At 45.1% G+C, this 25350-nt stretch overlaps 1 protein-coding gene across 3 annotated transcripts in view; it reads right to left on the bottom strand.

Annotated features, from left to right (window-relative positions):
- Positions 1-25350, bottom strand: part of PKD2L2 (polycystin 2 like 2, transient receptor potential cation channel) — a 1160187-nt gene that overhangs the window by 562357 nt on the left and 572480 nt on the right. For all 3 annotated transcript variants that reach the window (XM_075601557.1, XM_075601558.1, XM_075601559.1), the window contains exon 6: positions 25026-25244. In XM_075601557.1, the coding sequence (XP_075457672.1) occupies positions 25026-25244 (219 nt within the window). The remainder of the gene's footprint in view (positions 1-25025; positions 25245-25350) is intronic.

Genomic DNA, 25350 nt, shown 5'->3' with positions numbered 1-25350 from the left:
TAGGTGGGGGCGCAGGTGGTTCAGCATGGCTGTACCTCTGAGTTGATGATAAAGTCTCTCATCAAGGATGAAAAAGTTGTGAGTCAGAATGAAACGTAGCAGATCCACAACCAAAAGATTGTGGTTGCTAAAGTCACAACTACGTGTCTGAAGATAATATTCAACTGCTTTGATACCATTGTCATGTATTATAGATGTGTATAAGGATTCCACATCTAAGCTAATAAGCAGTGTGTCATCATCCACAGTCAGGTCATTGAGCCTATTCAGGGCATCTTTCGTATCCCTAAGATACGAGGGTAGAGAGGTGATGAAGGGGCGTAGGACCTGATCGACATAAATACTGGATTGCTCAGTCAAATTAGAGATGCCCGAGACTATGGGGCATCCAGGGGGGGATTTGAGACCTTTATGAATTTTGGGTAGGGAATAGAAGGTGGCAATCTGAAGTGTCTTATTCAGAAGTGCCTCACTTTCTTTCTGAGAAAGAACCTTAGTATAAACCCCTTGATCCAATAGCAATTTAAGATCTCTCAAGTATGTAATTGTTGGGTCTGTTTTGAGTAAAGCATAGCAATTCCTGTCCGACAGTAGGCGCTTGTTTTCCCTTATGTAGTCAGTGGTATTCATTATCCCGATATTACCCCCTTTATCGAAGGGCTTTATCGTAATAAGAGAATTGGATTGTAGTTCATAGGCTTGCCTTTCAGGGGAGCTCATATTAGTCACACTTAGACGTGGTCTAAGATGCTCCAAATCTGTAGTAACCAATCTAATGAAAGTTGCCACATTAGAGCAAGTTTCAAAGGCCGGTTGTGACAGGGTCATTGACTCTGTATATGTTAGTAGGAGATGGCAGTATGCATGCTTTCCAGTAAGACGAGGAGTTAACCCAGCTTGTTAAGCAGTCCACAGGTGATTCAAATTAAGCTAGTTCACCTGCTTTAAAACAGGAAGAGGAAATGCCTCTGGGGCAGCAGTCTCTCTCAGGCACAGAGAGAAGACAGAGGTGTTGACAGACAGACACAAGCTGCTCAGATTGATCCTGTCCCAAGGGGGAATAAAGCTCCCAGGTAAGGAGCCAATATTGTTGAACATTGTTGGGCTGGACTAGGTTAGCTAGCCAGCCAGGTAGATAGCCTGCACTTTTGTTTAGTCAGTGCCCCAACCGGGGTTAGGTTTTTTGTTTACGTTTTCATTTAAATCCACCAGCAGTATTTCACCAGAAAAGTCATGTTGTCTCCTCACAGACCACGGTCATTCTGCCACACGTGGTGTCAGAAGTGGGATGTCGAACACCCTGTAAAAGGGGCGGAGCTACCGATTGCTACTGGTTGGACCTGTCCACGTGGTAACTATCAGTATGGAGGACGTTGTAAAGGCCTTAGTGCACAGCACCGCTGTTCAGCAGGAAGCTAACAAACAGGGACAGGAAAGCGCGGCTGCACAACGCGAGACAAACCGGATACTTGCAGCCCAGCTTGACGTTATCGCAGAAACCCAGAGGCAGCTGATTGAGCAGATGGCCCAGATTAAAATGGACTCGACCAGTACGGCCCAGGCACGGCCCGTCCAGGCGAACGTGTACCTGCAGAAAATGACGCGGCACGATGACGTCGAGGGATACTTCAGGTCCTTTGAGCGAATCGCTTCCTGGGAAAGTTGGGCCCGCTCCAAATGGGCTTGGATTATCGCACCCTTTTTACTGGGGGAAGCCCAAAAAGCGTATTGTGACCTCGACGAAGAAGCCGCAGCAGACTATGACTGTCTTGAAAGCGAAATCCTTGCAAGGATTGGAGTGACTCCCGCAGTTTGTGCGCAGAGGTTCCATACGTGGAGATACCAGGAACAGAAGCCACCCAGATCCCAGTTATGGGATTTGATTCACCTAGCGTCCAAGTGGCTAAAACCAGAGGTATATAGCCCGACACAGATCCTTGAGATGGTGGTGTTGGACCGCTTCATTCGAGCGTTACCCCAGGACCTTCAACGGTGGGGGGAGCAGGGAGATCCCCTCACTTGTGATGCCATGGTAGGCACAGTGGAGCAGTTTCTGGCTATCCGTGAACTTTCACGCCCCTCTCGCCCAAACCACAACCCACATCCCAACACGAACGGTAGAGGCCAGCGCTGGCGCCAGGACCCACATGATAAACCAGGCAGCGTTGCTATGTGTGTCAGCGGAGGGGTCTGCGTGCTGGTGAGAGAAGCGCGTCACTCCCCTCCCCTCAATACACACCCACGGCATCGAGCTGTCCCATTCGCTGAGAGCTGTGACCAATGAGGTTGTACATCGGCGATTTTCACGCCAAAATCACGTAGCGCGATGACGTAGGTGGTCGGGGAGTGCTCTATAAGACTGTGAGGGCGAATGACGCAGATCAGCTCTTTGATAAAGGACAATCCCTGTCCGAAACGCGTCAGAGTGTCTGTCCCCGTTACCATGTAATATCAATAAATATTTTTAACCCACACCTTGCTGGTCCCCTTCTCCTACTTGGCTGTGCACCGCTGCAATCCCAGGATTTCTTCTCTACTTGGCAAACAATGCGCAAGCAACTTTTTAAAAAAGCGACATCGGAGGTCCATCCAAATCCCTTCTTTTGTCTTTTTCAGCTTGATGTCAAAGTTTATTTTCTGGTAAAAACAAACAAATATGCTATTATTGCCGATATTGCGCATGCGTCAAGTTGCGTCATTGAGAATTAAAGCAGCCGTTCAAGCAATATCCTACAGTATACCTGTGTCTGTTGGATGAGAACAAACTTCTGATTGGCTCTGACTTTTCAGCCCCACCCTCTCCCTACATTTTTAAGCAACAGCAGCGTCACATACTGTACTTCGACGGCCAATCAAATCATTCTACAAAGTGCACTCAACAGAGAAACATCCCCTCAACTCGCATACAGTATTGTATTGATGCACTTACAGTTCTAAACAATACGTACAGTATTGTTTAAAAAATAATTTTGTTTTGACACACGGCAGCTTGAACTGCAGCTCCAAACTTACAGTAATACTGTCATGTACAGTACAGTATAGTGTAATACAGTGTACACTACCGACACACTTTATTAAAGTGTGGCCGGTACCGCAAGCCGGGAGATTTCCCGGCTTGCTAGTGGCCGCCCCTCGGCGTGCCGCGCGTCATAGACGCGCGGTCACGCGTCTTCGGGAGCCTGCGCCCCCTGCACGCGTGTCCAGGGCTCCCCGAGGGAGCCCTGGTGTCCCGCGATCGCGGGACGGTGGCAGGGGGTTCCGGGGGACCCGGCGTACCCGGCAGTGGTAGGGAGAGCGCCCCGATCGGAGGGCGCTCTTCCGCTGCTTCGGCGCGCGCCCGTCACCCTCGGGCACGCGCCAGGCTACTGCTGCGGCCAAGAACGGGCAAATGCTCGAATAAACTTGGCCGCAGCAGTAGTACATTACTGTACTGTATATTTACCTTCATTATAAACTTTGCCAAACAGGTGGTGATGACTCACTGTGACTCCTCAAGTCTGCATTATAGTTGACAGGTGACAGCTGGCCTGGTACACTTGTACAGTAGTTGATAGCTGATGAAGCTGGAAATCATTTTGGTACCGGTAAATGCAAGCTTGCTGGTACCTGTACACAAAATCATGCTCAGGCTGGATATTTTCCAGGTTTTCTGGTGGGTACAGATACAAAGGATTGCCGTTCACCAGGTTATCACTGACTGTCGGATGGCCGGTGCTGGTGCTGTTGTCGGCACATTGCTGGATTGGGATTGACGATTCTTTTATGGGTTAAAACCGACCTTTCTTCTTTTGAAATTGCCATGATCAAACATACTGTGAAATTCTGGCATGACACCCCAATAGCCGCAAATCTCTCCGGCAGGAGGGGCAATGCGAAAAAAACACTGATCGTTACTTAAGGTTTTTCTTATCGCAATCTTCCACCCATGAACGTCTGATGAAAACTTGTAAAAATCGTAGTTCGAAATGAAATATTCATATAATTAAGATACTATCGCCATCTTATCTGCTGCAGCATTTATTGCTGAATATATTAAAAATGCATAACTACAGACAAGTTTTTTATACGTCTGTGGTGTAGCCATAATGTCCACTCAGCAATTGTAAGGGGAAAGAATGTAAAAAAAAAGGCACACATTGAGTATTTAAAGCTTTTTATGAAGAACGCCTAATTTGATAACGTCATCGAAAAATAAAGGTCAATTCACAATGGGCCACTGTATGTATGTACCAGTATAGATGTGGGTGCAATCTGTTTTAAACACCTGCACCCTTACAAAGTAGCAAAGTACCATGCACATTACAATTCAATACAATTCATTAAATTCATTAATTTCTGCCACCTGGCGGATACGCAAAGAATAGCAACCAAATTATAATTCATTAACTTCTGCCACATGGCGGATATGCGACGAATTGCATCCAAAGAAACAAGAAACCATTAAATTAAACAGATCAACCGCGTGTGGCTGCCTGGTGACAGATTGCGCAAACGTGGCATGAATAGTGGTCAAAACGCGGAAATACCGAATGGAATACAGCGGTCAACACAAAACTGATTCGAGATCCGTTCGAATAACGGCCACTCCATCAGTATTCGGTTGCTAACATTTTGTTCAGCAGCATAGGTCACACATGTGTTTTTCTGCAGGAGATACTTTTGGCTTGTAATTCAACTGATACACCCAAGTTCTTTTGGCAACAGTACATCTTGCTCACATTGTTGCACTTTGTGACAAAGAGCCATAGCCGTCTGGCTATACAGATGTTTAATGCTGACACATATATCTGTAGACAGAGCCTGATATCTGGTGGTGAAGCAATTTAGCGGTTTTATCTGGCTTACAACCATGGGTACAACGTTACTTATTAAGCTTTTTTCTTAGAGGGTACTGTTCCTATGGAATGACATGGATACTTAGCATGTCTTTCTATGTGAGGGTTTTCCTCTGACAATTTGTTACTCTGAGAAATATAGCTGGAGTAGTGTATCTACACTTGTGCCATTTGGTGTATTATGGGCGCATGCACCACAACTAGTGGGGGGTTCTTTGCGTACCGTTTATATCCGTCCGATCAGATGCTACACTAGTACACTCCCATACTCTCAGCTCAACACAACGGCGAGTGGTTTGGATGTCGGAGGGACACAATATTGATTCTGTTTATTACAGGTTAACAGCACAGGGTCCCTCATCACATGGGCTGCTGATACTAGGGGCATTATCAGACTAGTGACCCTATGTCCCTTCATACATCCCTATATACTCACCACTCAGCAGGTCTGGTTTTTCCCTAGGGGATTTTATTTACATTGCATTTTTAATCACACTGTGTTTGTTAGTTTCCTAGCATATATGTTAATAAAATTTTATTATTTTTTTCTATTAGTGGGGTCTCTTGGGACCACTTTAGTCCTCAGTCGTCCTTGATGTTTTGAGAATTATACTCGGCAGTCACATACTGTCATTAATATCATTATCAGGTTGAGTGCATTAAAGCTGCAGTTCCGTCTTTTTTTTTTTTTTTTTTTTACTTCAATAGTTTCATGTGGGCAATCTCTAATTACCTAAAGAACTGTATAGCTGCCAGTCAATTCGTTCTCCATGTATTGATCAGCAAAATTTGGCAAGATCTTTAGATATGGCATATGTTTTTCTTCTGAAGCAGAATATTCATGAATATTCATGAGCACTCCTGCACTGACATGTGCTAGAGGGAGGGCAAGGCTGACAAAGGGGTGTGCCAGGGCTTGTGACAGGACATGAAGGGGCTGTGCCTTAGCAAATGGTTGTTAAAATAATATACAAGAAAATTGGTCTTTCAAAGTTGTTTTTTTAAAAACAGAAAATGCTAAAAGTATTTTTTCTTACTACAGAACTGATTTATAAAAAAACCACACATGCAGGATATTGACTGAACTGCAGCTTTAATATAGGGATTCTTTTTCGTGAGCACCACAAGGGGTTTCACAAAGTGTTGGGTTCTAGTCAGGTTTTATACCTGATATACCACCTCATTCCATCATCACAGATGTTTATTGTATTATATTAGGTGAGCGGCAGATTGTGTCTGTTTGGTGAGGATTCCTGAGTACATGTTTTGGGGTAACCAGCAAGTCTGGCCCCCTTCTACCCAAACACAGCCTGACAACACTTTACCTTAAAATCATCCCTGAAACTCATACCCTGTTATCTCCGCTTGTTAACACTCCTGAAACAGTAAAACACACACATACATCGTTGTTGAAACACAGTGCACATGCCATAACTGGGTTGCAGAGCTGATACTTCAAACTCCCCAATATGGCTCAGGGGCACCCAGCCGGGCACCCAGCCAGTACCTTTCTTATTGGCCTGGGTACCCCCTTACCATCACAGTGAGTCTAACCCTTGATCCTAGATGAAAGTGACTCTTGTCCTGTAGGTGTGAACACTATGTTAGCAAGGAGAGCTAAGTAGAGCACCCACTGTGGCGAGCAGGGAGGTGATCAGGCCTGAATAAAGGTGTTATACCCAGCTGCACTTCCAAGATTTCGAGGGAGCATAATCATCAGGATTTCACCCCAAAAATGAAGAGGAAAACAATTGAGTGCACTTCTGTGTATGCAAAGTGACAAAACAATTCTTCAGAGTATTGGCTCATATAGAGCCTACTTACAGACTAGCAGATATAAAACAGCAGTGGGTATGGGTAGTGTCAGCAGATCTGGAAACCAGTCTTGTCTTGTATGTCTCAGAGAAAAACAAAAGAGAGCCAATAGTGCAAACCATTTAAAAAATGTATCGACAGAAAATCAAGGAACAGAATGTACTCACATTCTGTACAACAAATACAGACACATCAGATAAAGGTGAATGTAACTTGATACTGCCGAGAAGTAGGATTGTCAAAGCCGTCTCTGTCAGTGGAATCCTCCCATCTGTCCATTTCCCCGTGAATCCGGAAGACACAGTGATTCCGGCGGATGTGATGTCAGACGCCATCTGAAGCGATCCTGCTGCGGGAGGATTCCAGTAGTGAGCGCCCAACGCTAACGCTGATTGAAGATGCGTGGCAAAAGTTTAAAGGGCTGTCTGTGAGATGGGTATCCATTAATATCGGTTTGACCCGTAACCAAAAGTTAATGGAATAAGTGGTTACGGTTTCATTCTGAAGTGTTTTACCAATAAAATGTATCCGTCTCTCGTTAACTTTGTAACTTGAAAGGTGGAAAGTCAATTGACGTGAGAACTGTTTCAATTGACGTGAGAATTGGGTGAACTTGCGTTCCCGAAGTTGGCATTTCAATTATAAAGGCTAACTCGGGAACGGATGCACCCAGCAACCTGATATTTGGGTGCAAGTACAGTTAAACACTACATGCACATACATATATAAATTACAGTTGCAACACAAGAAGAACATGATGTTGTAATAAAGTGTGTAAAAACTGCAGATTTAAAATGTAAGGCAGCATGTATTCTGTAAGCCCGGGAAAGAATTCATCGGACATACAGATGTGATATGGATGAATGTGCTGGGGGTATTTTCATGCCTATGTTTCAAAGGAATTTTGCCGTGTTGGCGACCCCCAGTCTAAAGAAGTGTCAGGGATGAAAAGACCCAGAGACCCATTATGTATACACGGCCAGCATTCTGATGTATAACAAATGCCGGGCCATTGACACCACTGGGCCAAATCTCAGATTCAGAGGCGCCAAGGTATGGGTGTATCCCAGGTGTGCTAAGTGGCATGGGTGTCAAACTGGCCCATGCGCTATGCACACCGGAAAGCCTTTTTGCCCAGTCTTATGAACTGTGGGCAACACAGCTATTGGTGGGTTAAATTTTTCTTACGAGCGGATTGGGTCCACATGTTGAAGATAGCTTTGGCCAGTCTATAACTGTGGCTCCCGAGGTATCCCCAGTGTGATTCGTGATTTTCGATCCATGATGTAAAGACGCAAGACTTTGTTCCAGCACAGCGGCAACCAGTCCCGGGTTGAAGGGATTAATAACAATGTAACTAAGGATTTGCCCCAAACTTCGGAATTCGTTAGCCCTTGTGACTCTTGAATAAATTCTAATGAATCTCTACAAAATTCTTTGAGGTGGCTGAGATATTAGATCGGTAAGTTGCAATCTGACCACGGGACCTTTAAATCAAGACTGCATTTCTTGCGCTTGCAGGCAAAGGACAATTTATTTTGTTCCCTTATCCCAGTAAGTGTTGTTTTAAGTGTATTCTGCACATGTTGTGTGTTTGTCTATTAAGGAAATAAATCACAATTTATTTTGCAACTTGTTCTGCTCAATCGAGTACCCAAAAATATAAATGTGTTGGTAAAGTTGGTGTCCATCGTGATAGGCTTTGAAATAACTGGTGTAAGCATGTGGGATACACTGGCGACACACTTTATTCGAGCTTGGCTAGTCCCACGAATTCGGGTATACCCGGGTGTATTGAGGTTTGTGACTGTTTTCTGCCCGAGTGCATTGAGTTATTTTCCAAGCAGGGATTGAAGCATTTTATTCCCGCTGGCTGCAATACTGCACAGTATATATATATATACTGCATTACAATTCATGAATTTATGCCATCTGGTAGACACGCGAAGCATTGCAGCCTATTAAATCCTAATCATTATCATTTAACAGATCAGCCGCCCATCAGCCAGGCATGAACCCAGGCTGGGAAGGCAAATGCAACGGGGCTTGTCAGAGGTGAGGAGTGGCGCATTCCAGGTATCTGCCAGGTACATACCGGGTATTTGCTCGAATAAAGTGTGTCGGTGCAGTACTAATTGAACCTATATTGCAGTTTCCTGTGGGACTCTGTAATATAGTGAGGACCTCGTAGCCTGCGAGCTCCTCAGACAAGTAGCAACTGACACACAATTCTAAAGAGCATGAGAGACTTCACTGTTCCCTTCACCCATACCCCGAAGGCCCCATGAGTAACCGATCAGGAAGGTTATGATCGTGGACCACAGAGAAGGTCGTGGAGAGATGTGCGGAGTATGGCTTACCAAGATGCGCGGTCGAAGGTACAACTGAAGGAGGATTTGGAGCATCATGAGGAACGCATGGTCCTACCAGAGGGGCAAGTCCCCGTAGCTGCTGTGGTGGTGGCCGCTATTCAGCCCGGAGAGCAGGAGGTCCCTTCAGTTCTGAGGCTGCAAGGACATGAGGAGAGTGCTAGTGACCCCCCCGGTCGTGGGTGGCTTAGTGCCAGGGGTTGCGGACGAAGTAGCAGCTGCGGCAGCAGAGCGTGCCTTCCCTGGGTTCACTGCACTTCTAGCTACATGGGGAACGGATGTTAGCATTGTGGAGCGGGTACAGCTCCTGACAGCGGTGCTTGGAAAAACCCACAAATCCTACCTTGAAAACGGGGAACAAGGATATTCACGGGCGGATCATCAGAACTTCAGCAAGTTCGTGGCTGGCCCAGATGACCTCGATGCGTTTCTGAACGACTTGGAGATGCAGTGTTCCCGGTTCCATTTTCCAAGAAGGGACTGGGTGGTCAGGCTGCGACCACTGTTATCTGACAAAGCCAAATGGACTGTGATGGGTATTTCACGCGTGGATGCCGATGACTACGGTCATGTAAAGAACAAGCTGCTAACCCAGTGTGCCTTGAACCCCGAAGCTTACAGGGGCAAGTTGCGGAAGTGGGGAGTACTCCCCAGGGAGTAATACAGCACCTATGCCAGTCAAATGGCTTTGCACGGGACTCAGTGGTTGGAGGGGAATGTGGTTACAAAATTCCATACCCTTCTGGACTTATTCTTTCAAGAGCAACTGCTGCAGCAGCTTCCCATGGACGTGAGGGCATGGATCTATGACCATAAACCTCTGACCTATGAGGATGCAGCGAAAATGGCAGATGAGTATGTGGCCAGCCGAGATGCAATGAAGGACCCGGTAGGACCCAAAGGAGCGGGCCGCATGGCCAGGTCACTAAAACTACCCCTCAATGGACGCACCAGCCTGCAGCAGCGAACAGCGCACCCAAGGCTGCAGAGTTCAAGCATGAGAGGCGGTGTTACTCTTGAATAAGGTTGGGCATCTCAGGCCAGATTGTCTGGACCTTGACCGCTCCAAGGGACCCCATCAGGGGCAACGCTCACCAGCTGCGAGGCCAGTCGCCCGTGTGCGACAGGCACACACAGAGGAGTCAACTATAGCCGTGAAAACAGCCCACAGAGGGTTGACCAGCTGAGGAACTACATTTGACACCTTGGGACCAGCAGCGGAGAGCGGAGGACATCAGGTTGCTCCAGACGGGATGCAGTGCAACGATGTCCAGCAGAAGCATATGCAGAAGGTGACCATCGAGAACCGGCAGACGGATGGCTTGCTGGACTCCGGTGCCTCTGTGACTCTGGTTCGCCCTTATATGGTGAGGTGAGAGGATTTGCTCCCGGGCACCGGGATGCAAGTGACCATGCCAGACGGAGGACCGCGGTCACTCCAAGTTGCCCGGGTCTTTTTGGACTGGGGTGCCGGACGTGGCATGAGGGAGGTGGGGGTTTTGCCTGGGTTGGATGCCGAGATCTTCCTTGGCAATGACCTAGGACATGTTACCTGTGTTTTTACCACTGAGCTGGCACCTGTTGCAGCAATCACCAGGAACCAGTCAGCAAGAATCGCAGCAGTACCAGCACCTGTCCCCCTGCATTTGGGACCTACAGTTCCAGCAGTCACTGCGGAGACTAAACAGGTAAGCCAGACTCAGTCGCTTTCTGACACTGACTTACTGTTCCCTGTACCTGTTCCCTCTCCCCCTGACTCAGATGTGACCGGGGTGTGGCCAGAATTAGGTGCCCAGTTTAGGGATGTGGTGCGATGTGATCCCAGCTTGGAGGGCTTGAGACTGCGCGCATCCGAGTCTAAGCCAAGCAAGGGGTCTGATTACTTCTTGTGGCACCCCGGGCTCCTTTATAGAGAGCAAGGGGCCACCGGGATAGATGAGGTATGAATGTGGAAGAGACAGATAATGGTACCCCGGGAGTATAGGCAGCAGTTGTTGCGTTTAGCCCACTCCATTCCACTAGTGTGGCATCAGGGGGTTGGTAGGACGCGAGCCCGGCTGTTGCAGCATTACTACTAGCCGGGGGCATCCAGTGAGGCGGCAGAGTTCTGCCGATCCTGTGATACCTGCCAGCGAGTAGGTAAGGCGGGTGACCAGGTGAAGGCACCCCTGTACCTGTTACCGGTAATAAGGGAACCCTTTCAGCGGGTAGCTATGGACCTTGTGGGACCTCTCATGGTACCCAACTGGTCCGGAATGTGCTACATCCTCACGGTGGTGGATTTTGCCACCCGGTACCCTGAGGTGGTAACGTTTGCCACTATTGATGCTAGGGCAGTAGCTAAGGCTCTACTAGCCATTTTTTTCATCGGTAGGTTTCCTTAGTGAGATCCTAACCAATAAGGGGTCGCAATTCATGAGTGAATTGCTCCAGTGCCTCTGGGATGCGTGTGGGGTGAAGCACCAGCGCACGACCCCTTACCACCCCCAAACAATGAACTATGTGAGAGGTTCAATGGTACCATGAAGCAGATGTTTCAAACCTTTAAAGATGCAGAGGGAAAAGACTGGGAGATTCACCTGCAGCACTTGCTGTTTGCATACCGAGAGGTACCGCAAGAATCTACAGGCTTCTCTCCCTTTGAGATGCTATATGGTCGCAGGGTACGGGGAACTCTGGACATATTCCACGAGGAATGGGAAGGGGATACTACCACTACTGATGCTTCTGTGCTTCAGTATGTGATAGATCTCAGAGACCGGCTAGTGATGCCCATGGGGTTGGCAAGGATAACCTTATGGCTGCTCAGACCAAGCAGAAGACTTGGTATGATCAGAATGCACGTAGCAGACAGTTCATCCCAGGACAGCAGGTACTTGTTCTCAAGCCCATTTGGGAGAACAAATTAATGGCTAGTCGGGACCGTGTCCGGTACTACGAAAGATGAACGAGTGCAACTATGTTGTACAGGTAGATGCTGAGACAGGGAGAAATAAAACTTATCACATCAACATGCTTAAGGAGTACATTGCGCCTAGTGTGGCATCAGTGCTGGCCATTTGCAGCCCACCGATGGGGGATCCGGTGAGCAATGCTCTGTCTGATCTCCTTGGGGAGGCCCCCCAGGGAGGTACAGTAGAGCAGGTTGAGATAGGGTCTCAGCTGAGTGTTAGGCCAGAAGCCAGGGCTATGCTAAAGAAGTATAGGGCTCTGTTCTCAGACAAGGCAGAGAAGACACACATTGCAGATCCCCCAGTGCTGACAGGAGATCTGAGACCTCTGCATAAGCACGCTTACAGAGTGTCAGCAGAGATTAAGAGCAGTATAAAGAGGAAGGTAGAAGAGATGCTGGCCCTAGGGGTAATTGTACCGTCCCAGAGCCCCTGGGCTTGTCCGGTAGTCCTGGTACCTAAGAAGGATGGAACCACCCGGTTCTGTGTGGACTACCGGCAGCTCAATGCGGGCACAGTGTCAGATGCCTGCGCCATGCCACGCATGGATGAGTTGTTGGATGAAGTCGCAGGGGCAAGGTTTCTGATGACAATGGATCTCCGTAAAGGTTACTGGCAGATCCCTTTGACCAAGGAGGCTAGAGAAAAGTCGGCATTTACTACTCCAAGTGGCCTCTGTAAATTTCTAGTGATGCCATTCGGGATGAAAAATGCACCGGCTACCTTTCAACGCCTGGTCAATCGCTTGCTGGAGGGTATGCAAAGGTTTGCAAGGGCATACCTGGATGACATTGCTGTCTTTAGTAACTCGTGGGACTCACACTTAGTGCATGTAGCTGCGGTGCTAGCCAGGATTAGGGAAGCGGGAGTTACATTGAAACCAACCAAGTGCTCAGTAGGGATGGCAGAAGTACTGTACCTGGGGCACAGGGTGGGTGGCGGGTACAGGGTGGGTGGCGGGCATCTTAAGCCAGAACCAGCTAAGGTGGAAGCTATAGTGAAGTGGCCCATTCCCAAAAACAAGGAACATGGCTTTCTTAGGCACCGCAGGCTACTACAGAAACTTTGTCCCTCAGTATAGCGCCATTGCCAAATCCCTGACTAAATTGACCCAGAAGCGACAGTCTGGGCTGGTAGTCAGGTCTCCTGCCTGTGAGGTCTCCTTTCAGGCATTAAAGACTGCACTAGCCAGTGCTCCCATTTTGGCTGCCCCAGACTATGCAAAGAAGTTCTTGGTGCAGACTGATGACTCGAACTATGGCATTTGGGCTTTACTCAGCCAAGTGGGGTAGGAGGGCAGTGAACACCCAGTGGTGAATCTGAGCAACAAGCTGCTGCCCAGAGAGGTGGTATATGCCACCATTGAAAAAGAGTGTCTGGCCAAAGAATGGACTCTAAAAAAATTACAGCCCTATTTATATGGCAGACCATTCACGATAATAACTGACCACAATCCTTTCAGTTGGTTACAGAGGGTGTTGATAGAAAATGCTAAACTTTTGCGCTGGAGTCTTGACATACAGGAGTGTGACTTTACCATCCAGCACAAGAAGGGAAGTGAGCATGGCAATTCGAATGGCCTTTCCCGCTAGGACAACCCTCAGGACATTCTAGCTTCAAGAGCTGCTAGGGCAGCCCAGCCACCAGACGAGGTGGTCAAGGCAGCCCCTCTGCTTTGATTTGGGGAGGTGTGGCGAGCAGGGAGGTGATCAGGCCTGAATAAAGGTGTTATACCCTGCTGGTCATCCTCCCCTCGTTTTGGGAATGAAGGGGTTAAACTTGTTTGCCATGCATTACTGTGTTTGCCCTGTCCCAGCCATTTTTGCCCCCCATTTGCAGGCCATTTCCTGCCTGCTGTGTTAAAAGACAAAATGCATTGCCTGTTATACCCTTTCACAGACAAGAGGGAGTAGTGAGCACCCAACGCTAACGCTGATTGAAGACATGTGGCAAAAGTTTAAAGGGCTGTCTGTGAGATGGGTAATCATTACTATCGGTTTGACCCGTAACACAAGTCAATGGAATAAGTGGTTGCGGTTAGATTCTCAAGTGTTTTACCGATAAAATGTATCCGTCTCTCGTTAAATTTTTAACTTGAAAGGCGGAAAGTAAATTGACTTGAGAACTGTGTCAATTGACGTGAGAATTGGGTGAACTTGTGTTCCCGAAGCCGACATTTCAATAATAAAGGCTAACTCAGGAACGGAAGCACCCAGCAACCTGATTTTGGGGGGGCAAGTACAGTTAAACACTACATGCACATACATATATAAATAAAAGTTGTAACACAAGCAGAACATGATGTTGTAATAAAGTGTGTAAAAACTGCAGATTTAAAATGTAAGGCAGGATGTATTCTGTAAGCCGGGGAAAGAATTCATAGGACATACAGATGTGATATGGGTGAATGAGCTGGGGGTATTTTCATGCCTGTGCTTCAAAGGGGTTTCTCCGAGTTGGCGACCTCCAGTCTAAAGAAATGTCAGGGATGAAAAGACCCAGAGACCCATTATGTAAACAAGGCCGGCATTCTGATGTATAACAGATGCCAGGCCAGTGACACTTCTGGGCCAAATCTCAGACTCAGAGGCGCCAAGGTATGGGTGTATCCTAGGTGTGCTAAGTGGCATGGGTGTCAACCTGACCCATGCACTTTGCACACCGGAAAGCCTTTTTGCCCGGTCTTATGAACCGTGGGCAACACGACTATTAGTGGATTAAATTGTTCCCACGAGGGGATTGGGTCCACATGTAAAAGATAGCCTTGGACAGTCTATATCTGTGGCTCTAGAGGTATCCCCGAAGTGATTCGGAATTTTCGATCCATGATGTAAAGACGCAAGACTTTGTTCCAGCACAGCGGCAACCGGTCCCGGAGAAAAGGGGTTAATAACAACGTAACTAAGGATTTGCCCCAAACTTCGGAATTCGTTAGCCCTGGTGACTCTTGAACGAATTCTAACGAATATCTATGAAATTCTTTGAGGTGGCCAAGATATTAGATCGGCAAGTTGCTATCTGGCCACAGGACCTTTAAATCCAGACTGCATTTCTTGCGCTTGCAGGCAAAGGACAATTTATTTTGTTGTCTTATCCCAGTAAGTGTTGTTTTAAGTGTATTCTGCAGATGTGTGTTTGTCTATTAAGGAAATAAATCCCAATTTATTTTGCAACTTGTTTTGCTCAATTGAGTACCCAAAAATATAAATGTGTTGTTAAAGTTGGTCTACATCGTGACACCCACATCCTTAGCTCAAACGGTCCATGTGGCCTAGCCCAGATGGGCTGGAGCCTCCCACCGTGGGGAGGCAAAGGGGCAGAGAAGAATATGTTACCTGCCCCTGGGAACACTCAGGTGTTTTAGAAACCCCATTTAGTGGTCTCAGATTGGTTGCTAGAGAAATTGCTAAGGTTATTCGATTGGGCTGCAGGGTTTCAGGGAATGAATACCAGAGGTTTTAAAAACTCTGACATAGCTCAGATTTGTTGAAAAAATTGGTTGAACAGCAGGAACCCAGAGAATGCACCGATCAACTCACCAGAGGTAGCAATAAATAAAAAAGGTTTATTGAATTACATTGTTAAAAACAAAAAACAAACTAACATAAAAAAACTAAATCTCCTACTGTACATGTTTCAGGCTCTCCTTGAGAAAGGGCTGGAGAGCCTGAAACATGTAGGAGATTTTGTTTTTTATGTTAGTTTGTTTTTTGTTTTTAACAATGTAATTCAATAAACCTTTTTTATTTTTTGCTACCTCTGGTGAGTTGATCAGTTGATCTAGGTTCCTGCTGTTCCACCAATTTTTTCAACTCTACTGCCCCACGATTGGAGTGACGCACTTCCGCAGCGCAGGTTCCGGCTATTCGCTACGCCTCATGGCAGAACGCCGAGAGGAGACGGGCACCTCCATGTGAGCAGTCTGAAGTTTTTCCCGAATGGTCTGAGGCTTCGGTAGCACCATAGCTTCAGCACGCGGGATCCTACAAGGCTTTATCATAAGGACACAGGTATTTACCTCAATATCTTTGGACATTAAGGGATGCAGAAGCTAGGACCAAGATATTTATGCTAATGAGTTACTAAGGGTTCAGTTCAAGGCTGGCTCTAGTTTCTCTAGCTACTCTCTTATTGGATCCATCTTTCCCTGTCAGTTCAGTCTTTCATTGTACACAATAGGCGATGTTATTTGCCCAAGAACTTATAACCTGATTTGCTGCGGATTTAGAACCATCTTTTGGACTTCATATATGTCATATACTTTTCATTTTTGGGTTTCTCAGATTATTTCTCAGAGTTTCAGTATCGCTATTTTTGGAGCTGGGAGTAGTTACCTATACAAGATAGCTCAGATTTGGCAGATTTCTAAGAGAGGTTTTTCCCCAGTGATTCCAAGAGATTCAATGTTTGTGATAAGCTTTCCAAGTTCCCAAGTGATTCCAGAAGTCCAATGTGCCACAAGGGCAAGAATGGTTCAAACCGGACCCAGAGATGCCTTGCTGAGATTTTTGTTTGTTTGTTTGAAAAAGTTTTGTTTGCACAGGGTGAGAAAGCTGAATGACTGATGTCGCAGGTGACATAGTTATAGGATGTTCTGTCAGCTCTTATAAAGTTATACACATTGACAAGTTCATTGGCCAATCGGAGGGCTTCTCATTAGAGCTTACATTCCACTGGCAAGACAGAGGGACCTGTTTGTTCTCATTAAAGTTTGTTGAATGTGACGCGATCCCTTTATCCAATAGGGACGCGCATTGTAGGAGACGCCAGTTGATTGGTCAATTGGATTGTGACATCACTCGGTAGTGCGATCGGTGCGCATGTTTAAATACCTGCTTTCTACTGAGCAGGGTACACCTTGAGAAAGGGCATAGAGACCGAAACGCGTAGGTGGATACCTGCTGTGGCTATGGGGGACTTTTGTCTGATCTTATTATGAAATAAATGCTTGTTTTTGCTTCCGTGAGACTCCTTGTGTTTTTCTAGGCAGTGCACTGCCTTTTTTCTACCTGTTCCTGCTCCTTACACTGGTGGACTGCACGCTATTTATCCCTGCTGTGGAATATTTCCCTGGATCCTGGAATTCAAAAAGTGAGTTATATTTGCGGGTTGCTATACCCTTTATTCTCACTGTATGGGACAATGGTTGTACTATTATTCATTGGTGCCTGTGGCATTAAGTACTAGTCCCTCAAACCATATTATGGTAACTTTATTGCACTATACAGCTTATTGGGAGTTGTTCTACTGCAGATGCTCAAATATTGAAAGGACTTGTTTAATCTGATGCACTGGCGTTCTACACATCTATGCAGGATTTTTTTAAACCAGAATATTTTCTAAGTCCCCACTCAGCCCTGGACTGTTTTAAAGACTTTATTTCAACTAGGAAACCCCAGATCCCCAGTAAGTGTATCTTCTTCTGCCTATTGTAATTCAATGTGTGTTTGCCTGTTTCTATGGAATAAATTACAATTTATTTTACTTATCGGCTTTGCTCAGTGATATGATCCCGGTTTTGAATGTGTAAATACATGGTCTCCCGTGACAGTCACCACCTGTTTTGAGACCTCGCAATCTATGCGTTTCTCTCTATGTAAGAAGACCCTGCAGGATTTTAAAACATATATCTCAATGATCTCTCCGCTGCCACCAGTAAATAAGCCTGTCATGGGAGACCAGGCATTTATACCTTTTATTCCAGGGAATATTATACTGAGCAAAACAAGTTATTCCCTTAAATTAGGCTAAGCCCAATGAAACACAAAATACATGAGAAAGAGACACTTACTGGGGGTATGGGATTCAAAACTAGACTTTCCTAGATGAAATAAAATGTAAAACAACATCTTTGGGATGACCGGGTCTTGTCCCGAAATGTCATTGAACTCAAATCGGCATGAAGTTCCTGATGCTCTAATCGTCCTGGAACAATTTGTGGCTTGCAATCCTAGCTGCGACTGCTACGTTCACTTATCAGAACTTGGCCCTGAAAAGTGGGACTTAGAAAATTTCTCGCCTTGAAATGTCTGGTGACGGCTCGCTGCTATTTCTCCAAGAGCATCTTTTCATATACTAAAATTTGCCGCTGATGTTCTAGTGCTTAGAATCTGAGCTCCGGATTGACTGAGGGTTTCTTATAGTATTTCAGAGTCCATTCGTTGGAAATTTCCTACCAGCGTTGCGAGTGTTCTGGAAGCCGGGCATGCGGATCTTCGGCAACTACCAAGGGCATGTGCCAACCTGGCACCTTATCCACTTGGTATGCAGAAGCCACCTGCTAGTTGAGGCTCCACTCAGTCTGGGAAGGCAAATAGTAGTCTGAGGACTTGCCATTCACCCAGGATGTGGTTGCTCAGCCTAAATCTCTTGCACAAATGCTCTTCACACCTCTGACATTCTCTGAGGCTTTCATGTCCGATGTCTGTGTAGACACAGTGACACAAACTTGGTAGCCCAGTGACTCACCCAGAACATCATTCCGGAAAGACCCAGCTCATAATACCATGCACCAGCATATATACACTTTAAAACACTGATTAATAACATATATACTTTATACTTTTCTATGTCTTATGGTTATGGGGAATAGAATATTAATCTGCACTATCATTCCTACTAGCCATATTCCCCACACACTATACCAGACTTAGGGGGCTATGCAGTAAGCAGTGATAAGTCGTTTTAAGAGCGCAAAGTGCTTTTAGAACGTGAAGTTCCGCAGAGCGCTATGTACTAAGCTGCGCAAACGGGCACTTTGCGCTCTAAAACGGGCTTTTCCTTGAAATTAATTCTAAGTCCAACATTGATCGAACGATCAGTTGTTTGCGCTGAATCCTGCCCTTCTGCGGGATTCACTAAGCAACGCAAACTGATCGTACGTGAAAGTTGCGCTGAATAAAGCTCACCAGCTTAAGGCTGGTGATAAAAAAGCTGGACTTAGAAAAAATTATTTGTTTACCTTTTTGCAGGCGCAAAACCAATACAACAGGCCGGCGGGTGTCCCCGGCTGACCCCGCAGGGGTCCCCGAGGGAGGCCGGGGGTCACGTGGGTGTCCCCGGCTGACCCCGCGGCCGTCCCAGGGTCCCCCCCCCCCCGGGAGTCCCTGGTTACCCGCGGGCCTGCGGTACCAATGTTGTGCCAACAAAAATACTAAACATTATTTCTAACTAAATACACCGCCCTAACACATACAATACAATAATGTGCAAAATAACTATTATCCAGATATGGATAATAGATTATTTGCCCATTATTATACACTGCATTAGTATACCTAAATAAAGTCAATAAAAACAGTGGCCAGCTAATCCAATCAATACAAGCAGTAACAACATCAACAATTACTTAATTAAACCATTAACCAATGAAACCAATTAATTCCTAAACCAACTCAAAATGAATAGCAACACTAACCAATCAAACCAATTAATTACAACAACAGTAATGAATGTAACATTAAAAGACAAAGAAATACATTCAAACAATGTCTGAAAGAACCATAAAACGAATTAGCCAACATAATACAACATTAACTGCAAACGAACACCAATCGCAAACATTTTATTACATTAAGCAGGACAAATACTAATAATGACATCCACCTAAGAAACTGACATTAAAAAAACCAACAGCAATAGCAAGCCACAAATGCCCCCAAATATTGTAATAATAATGTATTAATCTGTATCCTAAAGTGGTACAGATTAATATATTATCAGTCAATGTGCCTCCCCCAAAAAAGCAAAAATCACATCCAATGAAAAAACCTGTAAAAAGAGACATTTACAAACATTGAATATATTACTTACCATTAGAAGCGGTGGCCCTCCGACTGCCGGGGTAACAGGAAGCTCACGTACCTTGAAGGCCTCCAACAGCATCCGATGCCATCCGCCATGAAGATCCGGCTCAGGTACCCACATCTTCTTTTTTCTTCCTTTACTCACCGTCTTCTATCTTCATCTGTAACCATTTCTTGTTCTTCTTTATCTTCTTTCTTCATCGGTCAATCCAAAATACCCCATGTTAAATCCCAGCCGATGCTGTCTCGTCGGCTTCTTGGGCTCAAATGAGGCGTCACGGCCTTAAATAGGGCTTGTGACTTCACATTTAGCCTCAAAATGGTGAACAGCCACCTGATTGGCTGTTCAAACCATGCTCCGACTTTAATTTTTTTTTTACATGACGTCACTTAAAGGGAATGATGGCAGCCAATCAGAATGGCTGTGCTTCATTTGTCTTTAAGATGACGTCACGAAGCCGACGTCACATGGTATTTCAGCCAATAAGATCGTGGGAAACAATTCCACACACAAGGAAAACTCCCGCACCACTACAATGTGAACCGCATTTGAGGTGCTTACTAGGTAAGGGATAAAGGTACACAGAAGAAAAGGAAACCTAATTTACCAGCACTCTATCAAACTAAATGTATAGTGACATAATTAAAATATTTTATTAATAAACAATGAATAAAAAAATGGGCTTTAAAATCAGAGAATGTGTTAAACAGCACGTGACTGTAATCATTGGTAACTTAACCAAAGGTAGTTAAGTGGTATGTACATATGTAGATCTTTTATAGATATTCAGGATCTGTGGCTAAGTATATAGCCTCCTTGATTGTGGAGATAGGTCCGTAATGTAACCACCATACACTAAATGTCCATCCACATATAAATGTATATTTCTCAGAGCTTATATGTGCTCTTAATCTGTGGTGACATATAAGTGGTAAGAGGTAACCACTATGCCCGACACAGCAATTGCTGTTTGTGTCCGCCTGAAACTGTTGTATAATCACATACCCACATTCAGAGATGCTTTCCCTAGAACTGGAGAAGGCACTTAGTGATTGCAGTCCCTAGAGCCTTATATGGAAAAGGTCTAGGGTGTATTTAGGGGTTAATGCAAAACACCCATAGAGGGTACTAAGAGCCGTGTTAACTAATGAGAGAGAGTCTCCATAGAGTCCTAAGCAGCTGATAGTGTATAACCTCTGCGCAGAATAATAGCTGCTGTATACAGTGACACGCGTTGGGTATAATTACATTGGTACAAGATAACCCAGATATCCACCTAGTCAGTAGATATTAGCAGGTGGTGTATGCAGGAAGCACTCTTGAATGGCTAATCCGTGAAGTATCACGGCAGGATCAGTAAACCTGCCGACAGCTATGCTCGTGCTCCTTATCCAGCCGGTATACAACAGCTGATTGAAGCAGAGCCCCGACGGAGGCAGATACCGGGTGGCCAATTGAACCGATGGCCCACACGAACCTCCTAGCGAGCAGGTAAGTGATATTCAAACATAAAGACAGGTAGCACAGTGATATCTGGCCATGCTTTGTCCCCTACATCAGCGCTGATCATAAGTATATCAGCGCTGACGTGCACGAGGGCAAGCCTAACTAGTATAGTGGATTAGGAACGGACCTATGGTGATCAAGATCCTACTGTGTGATAGTAACACAGAGGAACAAAATATATAAACCGCAAACGGGGCGCCAGCAGTATTGCAGCTAGGAACAGTATCAATCAATGCTGCATTGATTGATACAGTTCCTAGCTGCGATACTGCTGGCGCCCCGTGTGCGGTTTATATATTTTGCTCCACTATACTAGTTAGGCTTGCCCTCGAGCACATCAGCGCTGATATACTTATGATCAGCGCTGATGTAGGGGACAAAGCATGGCCAGATATCACTGTGATACCTGTCTTTATGTTTGAATATCACTTACCTGCTCGCTAGGAGGTTCGTGTGGGCCATCGGTTCAATTGGCCACCCGGTATCTGCCTCCGTCGGGGCTCTGCTTCAATCAGCTGTTGTATACCGGCTGGATAAGGAGCACGAGCATAGCTGTCGGCAGGTTTACTGATCCTGCCGTGATACTTCACGGATTAGCCATTCAAGAGTGCTTCCTGCATACACCACCTGCTAATATCTACTGACTAGGTGGATATCTGGGTTATCTTGTACCAATGTAATTATACCCAACGCGTGTCACTGTATACAGCAGCTATTATTCTGCGCAGAGGTTATACACTATCAGCTGCTTAGGACTCTATGGAGACTCTCTCTCATTAGTTAACACAGCTCTTAGTACCCTCTATGGGTGTTTTGCATTAACCCCTACATACACCCTAGACCTTTTCCATATAAGGCTCTAGGGACTGCAATCACTAAGTGCCTTCTCCAGTTCTAGGGAAAGCATCTCTGAATGTGGGTATGTGATTATACAACAGTTTCAGGCGGACACACACAGCAATTGCTGTGCCTGGCATAGTTGTTACCTCTTACCACTTATATGTCACCACAGATTCAGAGCACATATAAGCTCTGAGAAATATACATTTATATGTGGATGGACATTTAGTGTATGGTGGTTACATTACGGACCTATCTCCACAATCAAGGAGGCTATATACATAGCCACAGATCCTGAATATCCATAAAGGATCTCCATATGTACATACCACTTAACTACCTTTGGTTAAGTTACCAATGATTACAGTCACGTGCTGTTTAACACATTCTCTGATTTTAAAACCCATTTTTTTATTCATTGTTTATTAATAAAATATTTTAATTATGTCACTATACATTTAGTTTGATAGAGTGCTGGTAAATTAGGTTTCCTTTTCTTCTGTGAAACAATTCCACACTCTGATTGGTTGAAATACCATGTGACGCCGGCCATCTTGGATTTCGTGACGTCATCTTAAAGGCAAATGAAGCACAGCCATTCTGATTGGCTGCCATCATTCCCTTTAAGTGACGTCATGTAAAAAAAAAAAAAAAAAAGTCGGAACATGGTTTGAACAGCCAATCAGGTGGCTGTTCACCATTTTGAGGCTAAATGTGACATCACAAGCCCTATTTAAGGCCGTGACGCCTCATTTGAGCCCAAGAAGCCGACGAGACAGCATCGGCTGGGATTTAACATGGGGTATTTTGGATTGACAGATGAAGAAAGAAGATAAAGAAGAACAAGAAATGGTTACAGATGAAGATAGAAGACGGTGAGTAAAGAAAGAAAAAAGAAGATGTGGGTACCTGAGCCGGATCTTCATGGTGGATGGCATCGGATGCTGTTGGAGGCCTTCAAGGTACGTGAGCTTCCTGTTACCCTGGCAGTCGGAGGGCCACTGCTTCTAATGGTAAGTAATATATTCAATGTTTGTAAATGTCTCTTTTTACAGGTTTTTTCATTGGATGTGATTTTTGCTTTTTTGGGGGAAGCACATTGACTGATAATATATTAATCTGTACCACTTTAGGGTACAGATTAATACATTATTATTACAATATTTGGGGGCATTTGTGGCTTGCTATTGCTGTTGGGTTTTTTAATGTCAGTTTCTTAGGTGGATGTCATTGTTAGTATTTGTCCTGCTTAATGTAATAAAATGTTTGCGATTGGTGTTCGTTTGCAGTTAATGTTGTATTATGTTGGCTAATGCGTTTTACGGTTCTTTCAGAGATTGTTTGAATGTATTTCTTTGTCTTTTAATGTTACATTCATTAATGTTGTTGTAATTAATTGGTTTGATTGGTTAGTGTTACTATTCATTTTGAGTTGGTTTAGGAATGAATTGGTTTCATTGGTTAATGGTTTAATTAAATAATTGTTGATGTTGTTACTGCTTGTATTGATTGGATTAGCTGGCTACTGTTTTTATTGACTTTATTTAGGTATACTAATGCAGTGTATAATAATGGGCAAATAATCTATTATCCATATCTGGATAATAGTTATTTTGCACATTATTGTATTGTATGTGTTAGGGCGAATGGGAGGAGGGGGGTGTCGTGTATTGATGTTTGTTAATTCTTTTTTTAATATACATTTTAATTATAGTGTAGATGTGCAGGGGGTCTCCGGAGCTGACCCGCGTTGGTTTCAGGTCCGAGGACCCCCTACTTCAGGATACACAGGCCCCGTTATGGGGTGCCGGTATCCCCTGCACTTTCAAGCTCCCACGTCACATGACCGGGACATTGAAATTCTGCAGGGGATACCGGCACCCCATAACGGGGCCTGTATCTCCTGAAGTAGGGGGTCCTCGGACCTGAAACCAATGCGGTTCAGCACCAGAGACCCCCTGCTCATGCACACTATATTTAAAATGTATTTATTTATTGTACGATCGCCTGTAACAGCCTTGCATGGAGATGGCAAATCTCCATGCAAATGTTACATGCGGCTTTTTTTTCAATCAGCTAGCGTACGGGAACTTTAAGTGCGATAGCAGGGGGGAAATACATTGCACGCACGATAAGCCAGTTTTGGGCACGTCCGATAAAAAATGGGCTGCGGGCCTTAGTGAATCACGCCGCCAGCTTCATTTTTTATCGGACGTGCTAATTTTTTTCAGCCCGGAGCGAAAGCTCGGAGCTTAGTGCATAGCCCCCTTAGACTTTTACAACTCCTTGCAAACTAATGTAAGGTTGGAGTCTCCCCAGAACACCTGTACCAGATTCTGGGTGACCTGGGGATTAACTGGCATCCCCTCTTAAACTAGGGACCGCTTTACCTTTCCCGGGACAACACACAATCCTATGCCCTATTTAACATTCTGGTCTGTGCTGAAGCAGGGAATCCTAGAGGTGAGTCACAAAAGTGTTTTCAAGTGGTGATTTTGCCAGAGCAATGTGTCTCAATGTATCCGAGAATCAGACCTGATTCCCGGGTACATTTTTGGAGTGTCCAGCAAATCGGGAACTCGACTAGCAAGACACATTCTGAAAAGACTTTCTCCTTAAAACTCCTCTTGAAACTCAGCCTAGCAATCTCTGCTTACTGGCACTCCTGGAAAGGTAAAAAAAAACATAAATTCTTTATTGTCGCATAATTACATACAGTGCATAGACAATCACTGGGCTCAACAGCTGTCACTCCCGAATCCCAATACAAGGATCAGAGGTAACCAGACGGGCTTAACCTTAATTGTGGAGCCTGGTTACCCCCTCACCATCACAGATATGTTAATATAATATTAAAGCTTTACTGTTATCTAATATTTGTTTAGAAGAAAAAAATATTTTACCTTGCTACACAAAAAAGATTTACATTAGGATTGTAGACAGAAAAATCAATAAATACAACCCTTGATCCTCTTGTCAACCAGCTGTTTTCCTTTAGATGTTGGATTGTCATCAGGCTGCTTTCCTTTGTATGAGATAAATTTGCTATAAATCCACCACTGCTGTATGTGCCCATATGTCCCCAATGCCATTCAACAAATATTGGAGACTTATAGCGCCATCTGTAAGGAATAAATATAAAGAGATATTTTGCTTAATTTGGTACTCATGAAAATACTGGATTCGATGTACAGTATTAAAATACACTTCCAAATAGCACTTTGACTC

This window comes from Ascaphus truei, chromosome 5 (assembly GCF_040206685.1).
Source record: "Ascaphus truei isolate aAscTru1 chromosome 5, aAscTru1.hap1, whole genome shotgun sequence".
NCBI lineage: Eukaryota > Metazoa > Chordata > Amphibia > Anura > Ascaphidae > Ascaphus > Ascaphus truei.
This window is presented reverse-complemented; position numbering and strand designations above follow the sequence as displayed.